This window comes from Zingiber officinale, chromosome 3B, assembly GCF_018446385.1.
Source record: "Zingiber officinale cultivar Zhangliang chromosome 3B, Zo_v1.1, whole genome shotgun sequence".
Classification (NCBI taxonomy): domain Eukaryota; kingdom Viridiplantae; phylum Streptophyta; class Magnoliopsida; order Zingiberales; family Zingiberaceae; genus Zingiber; species Zingiber officinale.
In genome coordinates this window covers 126,437,030-126,444,277 of record NC_055991.1, presented here as the reverse complement: position 1 = coordinate 126,444,277, position 7,248 = coordinate 126,437,030, and the positions used below count along the sequence as shown (strand labels likewise).

Below are 7,248 nucleotides of genomic sequence, written 5' to 3'. Positions count from 1 at the left end.
TTAATGAATATTTAAATTTATACTAGTGTGATCGTGCACACGTTGCGTGTGTAATATAATAATATATAAATTATTTGGGTGTAATATAATAATATATAAATTATTTGGGTCTTTGAAAATCCAAATTGTTGTGGATTTTCTAGCGTCACCTTTATAAACCAAGAATTAATTATTTAAAAGTAAAAACTACTATAACGGGTTTCCCTATGTAAAAAATTATTTTAATTTAATATTATACTTATCTTAGTAAAAAAAATCAAGAAAAATATATTTTTTTAATATCGTCGGCCTAAAATATTTATAGAAGCTTCTTTGATTATAGTGTTGTCAATTCTAAGATATGGGACTAAAAAGAACTATATTTTTTATATATATAAAACAACCAGAGAAAATTAATGATGAGAAAAATTCATAATAATACGCTGTAGCTGAGTCTTGAATTCTAGATCAGATTGTTTCGCTTGTGGAATTACTAATAAAGTTTGGAATTATTTTTAGTGTAAATAGAAAAAAGGACATTAACGTAAATGCATTTTAGGCTTCACCAAAGTTAATTAGTAAAGGGGGGAGATTTTTAATAAAATAGTAAGATTTAGTAAGTTCGTTTAAACTTGATAAAAGTTCGTAAGTCATGAATATATTCGTTAAATAAAACTCGAATAGCCAAATTCAAATATTCAAAAGTAATATTCCTAGATATACATCCATTGAGTATATGATAGGATAAATTTTAGATTGTCTTTCCTTAAAATTGACCAAATATCATAATGTATATATATATATATATATAAAATCAACCACTTAGTCGACAAGGTGACCTCATGACAACGTTGGCATTGGTGGTCGTCCCTTATTAACTGGCCATGGAGCCCCGGCGAACGTCGAGAGAGCACGAATTGTTAGGAAGCCATATCATATATAGTATCGTTGCTTTGTCCATGCACGCTAATATCATCATGGCTCACGGAGCTCCCCTTCTCTCGCCGTCCGCCACGGCACCGACGACCTCTTGGTGGGAGAATATTCACACAAACCCTTTACGCTGGCCGCCTCAGTCGCCACCGTCGGTCCGTCTCCGCCGCTCGTCGTCGTCCTACGACGAGTCCTCGGTCTCCAACGCCGCCGCTAGCCACTGCACGGCCCTCAGCATGGACTCCTCCTCCGGCGGAGAGCCGGCTGACAACCACCACATGTGGAACCACCTCCTACTGTGAGTCGATCGTCGCGTTCTTTCTAAATTTCATAGTGCAAGACGAGTCAGCAAAATGGTTAAATCAGTGCATGAGCATACTTGAATGTTGATTTAATTTGGACGCTTATGGATTTCAGAAATGGTGGAGAGGCATCTAATTGCCAGGACGATGCAGAAAACTTTGTGGAAGTGTTGAGCTCCAAGAAGCTCTCAGCTGATCAATTTGACCCTGCTTCATGCCATGGCTTGATGCATCCATCCTCACAGCTCAACTTCTTGGGGATGCAATCGAACATCAATAATACTGATAACAGGTGGTCTATAGCTCCTCCAAACTCACACCTGGATCATCATCTTGCTCCTTCCATGTTCAGTGCTTACATGCAATCTGATGTTTCTCATGTCAAACATGAGTTCGATCGTCCAGTTTCACCACTGTTCCCTAACAATGAGCTTCTTCTAGAAAAAAACACTAAAAGGTATAGTATTTATTTATTTGTATGTCTGAAAGTTATTTTCCTCTAAAAATTAATAATTGATAACATGACCAGATACCAGACTATTGGTCGTGTTGAATCTGTACTGGATCATCCTTGGTTTAGCCAAAGAAATTTGATGGATCAAATGCCATTTGGAGGATGCTTGAACAAGCCAGACGCCATGGAGTTCAAAACTTCAGAGCCTTATTTGAAAGGCTCAGATTTGTGTGGTGAAACTAAACAAGGATGCCAGAGTTCATCAGTAAGTCCCCTTTCTTCTCATTGTGTTCATAAATCTCAGATTTCGGTTTCTAAATGGTTGATTCTCCCAAAAAAAAAAAAAACACAAAGCCTGACCTACTTATTGCTTGTAGATGAGAGGGAATGGTAGGTGTGGTGGAACAGCTGAAGGGAAGAGGAAAAGACCTGAAGAAAGCTCAGAGAAGCACTTCAGGAAGAACAAGAATAATAGCCAAATGATCCCATCAAATAAGGTTAGGCCAAGTTTTTCGTTCATCACTTCATCAAATAAGAATCATATTACATTTTTTTTTAAGAACAGTTGCAGGTGCCTAAAGCGAAAGTGGCAGAAAAGATAAGTGCTCTCCAACAACATGTGTCACCATTTGGGAAGGTAATTCAACACATTTGCTCAGGAGAATTAAGATTAAATGAATTAGTCGATCATTCATTTTTTTTTCCCATTTTTTCAGACAGATCAAGCATCAGTGCTGATGGAGACCATCAATTGTATCAGAATCTTACAAAAGCAAGTACAGGTAACACCATCAACCTCTTTATATCTGTATTCTACTGGATGCAATTTAGTTTAATTATAATTTTTTTTCTTTTTCTTTTATGCAGTTACTAAGTGACCCATACCTGAAACCTAGTCTGAACAAGGTATATAATAATCATATTACACTAAAATAAAGAAGATAATTTGTGCAAAATGCATTTTAGTAATTCAGTAGAATTGGTTGTTCATTGTTTCAGGAACGCAATTGTTGGGGAGAAACTGAGAGGAAGGAGAAGGCAGAGGCAAGATATGATCTGAGGAGCAAAGGCCTTTGCTTGGTTCCTGTTTCTTCCATTCCTCAAATCCACAGAGAGAGCATTAGATCTGATTGCTGGATGCCGACTTTAAGAGGTTGTTTCTTGTAGATGATTATTTATTTAGAAGACAGCAATTTAGAATTAATAGACTGCTCTTTCCATGCATTAATTCACTACTTTGAACTGTTTTTGTTTCATGCACAAGTTGTTACAAAGTTTGTTCTACTTATAAGAATCTAAGTTGACCTAGTTAGGGTCTCCCCCTGAGTTGCCTTAACAAATAAGCTGAGTTGACTTACATGTTGAGACTTCTAAGTCAACGGAAAGAAAGATTGACTTGGGTTGAAACAAAATGCAACTGAAGAAGTTTGATTGACTCAGCAAAACCTTAGGTTGACCTAGCCTAAAAGAACTCAAAACTCCAAGAAAAACACTAGATTTATTCTAATAATACAAAAAAAAAAAAGACTTTGACAAACTGTGGAGGTCTACTAAAGTTTCAGTGCCATAAGTCAATCCTAACATCTTACAAACTATGACCTAGTTTATCTATCAGCAACCTTGTTTTAGGTTTTACTGATCCTATGAGATATGCTATCGACCAAACAAACTTTTGGCGTCTGAGATGTGAGAGGTGGTGACCCTGTTGTATGTGGCAACGAGCAAATGCACCAGAGACAGACACTTTCGCTTTGGCATCTTCTCTCCTGGACCAACCAGCAACCCCAAAAGCTAAAGGTAGATGCTTCTTCCCATCGCTCTCTTTGGAGCTTTCCTTCAACCTTTGTACAAAATCCAAAGGAAACAGAGGAGTGCCTGATTCCTACCGAATGCAGAGGCTTACTTTGGCTCCCTTCACAAACACATATGCCTGGAATCTTTGTCTTTCTTCGTGAATGTGTGTTGCAGGGCATGTGGGGGCCCTGATTAATATCAAATTCTCACTGTCACTTTGACTCATCGGCTCACTGCCTCGTCATCGGAAAATTAAAATTGACCATATTTTGGGAAAGCCTTTGACTTAAGCAAAACCATTTACACTAAAATAAAAAATATCATGACTTAAAATATTAAATATTAAATTTTAAAAATAAAATATATAATAATAAATAGATAAATTAAATCGTAGAATATGGAATGATGACACTAAATTAAAATTAGATCGGATTCGAACTAAATTTAATAGACAACAGGTAGACGTAGACAGTAGATTGGTTCAAATTGGGATTGATTTGAAATTGATTTGGTCAAATTACGATGGAATCAAGTTTAAGGTTAATGATTTCTTTATTCTTTTCATTAATTGAAGAAAAGTTGAAAAGTATAAATTTTATTTTATTAAATTTTTAATTAGGATGATAATTTAGATTGGAATGGAGATCTCATAGGTAAAAATATTAAATATTATGAAGAAGCGAGATCGTAAATAATTCTTCGACTTTAAGTTATAGATAAATTTTGAGAATCAATAAATATTATTTCAACTAGAACTACAAATTAAAGTCCAAATTTTTAAATTTAAATTTGTTTTCAGTTCTTAATTTAAAATTTAGACTTTTAAATTGTGAAAATTCATGTATGCTAATGTTTAGAATTTTAAAAAAATTTCAACATATATTTTTTAAAGTATTTTTTAATTTTTAGGGTTGGATAATTCAATTTTATGTTGTATTGATTTTTTTTTTAATTTCTTGAATTTGTCTCTGGTTGAAAATCCTGACTACGTCATTGCATGTGCATACTTGATTTTTACTGAGAGTTAGTACTCAGGTGATATAATTGCTTAATTGAACAATGATCGATTCTCAGAGAGTTTATTCCTTTGAAAATTAAATATCCTCTCACTTAGGAGACCGTTCGATACATGATTTATCTTTCAAAATCTTACAATGGGGCCAATGATAAAAGATACTTTAGATGAATGAAATCATTTTTTGCTTCGTTAATTTTTGGTTGAGAAGTTTATTTAATTTAAAATCTCGGTGTTTATTTTTTTAGTTGGTATTGATATTCAATTTATATCGATTAATTCTGTAGATGATTAACCAGGTCTTACATAAATTTTTCATCAGATATCATGATAAATTAAGACGCAATCACAACGGATGAACTAAGTATGATAGATTTATAAGAGTATGTATTGAATGCTCGAGTCTTGAAAAATCATGAGAAGACTCCCACATAAACAATGATAAAGTAAATAACATTGAAATATACGATCCTACGAAACTTTTTGATCGGCCGCTAAACTCCAAGTAAGAACCTATTCGATATATAATTACTCCCTCTTAACCCTATCTAATTTAGTCCCTACAATCGTGGTAGGGTGCGAGTGGCGGATTTTTTATTTTTATTTTATTTTTTATTTTTAAGAATACAACCTATGCAAATTACAGTAGCCAGCCACATGCGTTCTCCTCAACGCCATTATGACGACTGAACGCGCCCACAGCTTTATCCACCATGGCAGCACATGCACGTCTCTTCCTCCAGGACCCACCTCGATTTTTATAATTATAATAAAACAATCTTTGTATATTAGTTAAATCAGGGGGGCTTCTGTCAAATAAATTGTGTGTTTTATTTTTCTGTTTTCCCCCTGAGTATTTTCGGCAGTTCTATTGCCGTGAGGTGAAAGGTATGCCTTCGAATCCCAGCCCACTCCACTGCTTCAGTCTCGGTCTTACCTCGATAAGCCAATGCCTCCCGCCACTAGATTTCTGCAGTCCAACTCCAGCTTTCTACCGGCGGCCGCGCCGCCGGAGCCTCTCTCCGTGGACTCCGACGTGGTCGTCATCTTGGCGGCGCTCCTCTGTGCCCTCATCTGCGTGGTCGGCCTCGCCCTAGTCGCCCGCTGCGCCTGTCTCCGCCGCTCCTCGCCAGGATTCCCCGCGCCGCCGAGAAAGGGGCTCAAGAAGAAGGCCCTCCAGGCGCTGCCCAAGGTGTCGTACACCGCCGCCGCCGTGGGCGGCAGCCTCGCGGAGTGCCCCATCTGCCTCGCCGAGTTCGCGGAGGGCGACGAGATCCGCATCCTGCCGCACTGCGGCCACGGCTTCCACGTCAGCTGTGTCGACACGTGGCTCGCGGCTCACTCCAACTGCCCCTCCTGCCGCCGTGTGCTCGTGGTCGCCAGCACCGGCTCGGCAGCGACGCCGGTACATTGTCGAACATGCGGGGTGAGATCCGGCGACGGCGCCGACACCTCCACCGCTGCCGTCGATGTAGCGGCGTCGCAGGAAGCTTCAAGGGCTACAGAGCTAGCCGGCGCTACTAGGTTCCTCCCCTAAACCCTCTTTGCCTCCCTTTCTTGTCACTTGTAAATAAATGAAGATGATAATTAGGCTTGAACCAGTGAGTGGATTAGACTTCTTGTGTTGTAACGTGTTGCCTCAGGGTTGCATCTACTGCGGAATTCAAACAAAAGATTCACCTTGTGATACCTTTCATTTGGATCACTGATAATAGATGATCAATCAGTGCTTTTAGTTGAAGAAAGAAAGTAAGGTTGCCACTTTATTTTAACTTTGAACAAGAAAGGCGATTCCTTCACCATTGTCAGAGTTGGAGGTGGGTTTTTGTGATTGAAATAAAGAGAAGAATGAATGGAGTAGCAAATTAGAAATTGTAGGTTGGAGCTTGAGGTCTTGAAATGCCTGCTTGTTTTGGTTTTTGATCAAATTCAATTTTCTTTTCCTTCTGATGAGAGTCTGAGAAAAATGGGCGAACGGAGCATGTTCGAGTAAAGAGTAAGTGGAGACAGTTGAGGGGAGGTATCATCCATCAATGAAGGCAGGTGGAATTTGACACTTTTAGTACTTGCAGTAGGACAGTGTTTATTTTGCCTGTTAGGTTACTTAATGGTGCCGTTTCATAGCTGGGGAAATTATAGTAAGGCAAGTTGCAGAAAGGTGAAACCCTGTCAAATTTCTAGCTTGCAGACCACTTTAGAACAAGACTGAATTGGTGATTAAATATTGCATATTGTAAACAAATAAAATAATTTGCTTAAGTTACTGGGATCAATCTAAAACGACTATCCTTAAAGAGTAAGATCGAACAACTCGCTCATCCTATTTTGCTTGCTGTTTATTGGAGACCTGAAGGTCTGTTTCTTTATGAATGGTTAACTGTGAAAAGGATATCCTTCCATCTCATAAATGCTCAAGGAAAGATGGCATTGAAGGTTAGCTAAATTCATGAGAAATGGTCAAGGCTTATCATGATGAATGCATTTGTGTACTTATCTCAAAGAAGTTACTCTGTTGTTTCTTGCATATATGATTTGGCACTACAGAAGTGATTGTTTTTGATACTCTGTTACGGGCCATATGGTTTGGGTTCCATTTAGATCGATATTTAGGAAAAGAATGTCTGTAATCAGAATTCGATTCTGTCTAGAAGGCAAGAGTTTTTTTGTGTCCTGGTGAATATAATCAAATGGTTCTCAATCTTCATTCAATGATGCATGATTTAGTTAGAGCATGTCTGTTGCAGCAATTCACCATCAAAAAATATTTGATG

General features: G+C 37.9%; 2 protein-coding genes across 2 annotated transcripts; both read left to right on the top strand.

Annotated features, from left to right (window-relative positions):
* Window positions 1-842: 842 nt before the first annotated feature.
* On the top strand, window positions 843-3,434 carry LOC121967621 (transcription factor bHLH111-like). The gene is made up of 8 exons (XM_042517951.1): window positions 843-1,210; window positions 1,330-1,671; window positions 1,744-1,933; window positions 2,046-2,165; window positions 2,234-2,305; window positions 2,385-2,450; window positions 2,536-2,574; window positions 2,668-3,434. Exons 1-8 carry the CDS (start codon window positions 864-866, stop codon window positions 2,833-2,835), a joined length of 1,344 nt encoding a protein of 447 aa, XP_042373885.1. The 5' UTR covers window positions 843-863; the 3' UTR covers window positions 2,836-3,434.
* Window positions 3,435-4,562: 1,128 nt separating this feature from the next.
* On the top strand, window positions 4,563-6,276 carry LOC121967622 (probable E3 ubiquitin-protein ligase ATL44). The gene has a single exon (XM_042517952.1). It carries the CDS (start codon window positions 5,427-5,429, stop codon window positions 6,012-6,014), a length of 588 nt encoding a protein of 195 aa, XP_042373886.1. The 5' UTR covers window positions 4,563-5,426; the 3' UTR covers window positions 6,015-6,276.
* Window positions 6,277-7,248: the final 972 nt, after the last annotated feature.

Coding starts and splice junctions, on each gene's coding strand:
- LOC121967621 (XM_042517951.1), top strand. CDS start 864: ATGGAGCCCCGGCGAACGTCGAGAGAGCACGAATTGTTAGGAAGCCAT. Junction 2,306..2,384: donor ATGTGTCACCATTTGGGAAG/GTAATTCAACAC, acceptor CCATTTTTTCAG/ACAGATCAAGCATCAGTGCT. Junction 2,575..2,667: donor TGAAACCTAGTCTGAACAAG/GTATATAATAAT, acceptor TCATTGTTTCAG/GAACGCAATTGTTGGGGAGA.
- LOC121967622 (XM_042517952.1), top strand. CDS start 5,427: ATGCCTCCCGCCACTAGATTTCTGCAGTCCAACTCCAGCTTTCTACCG.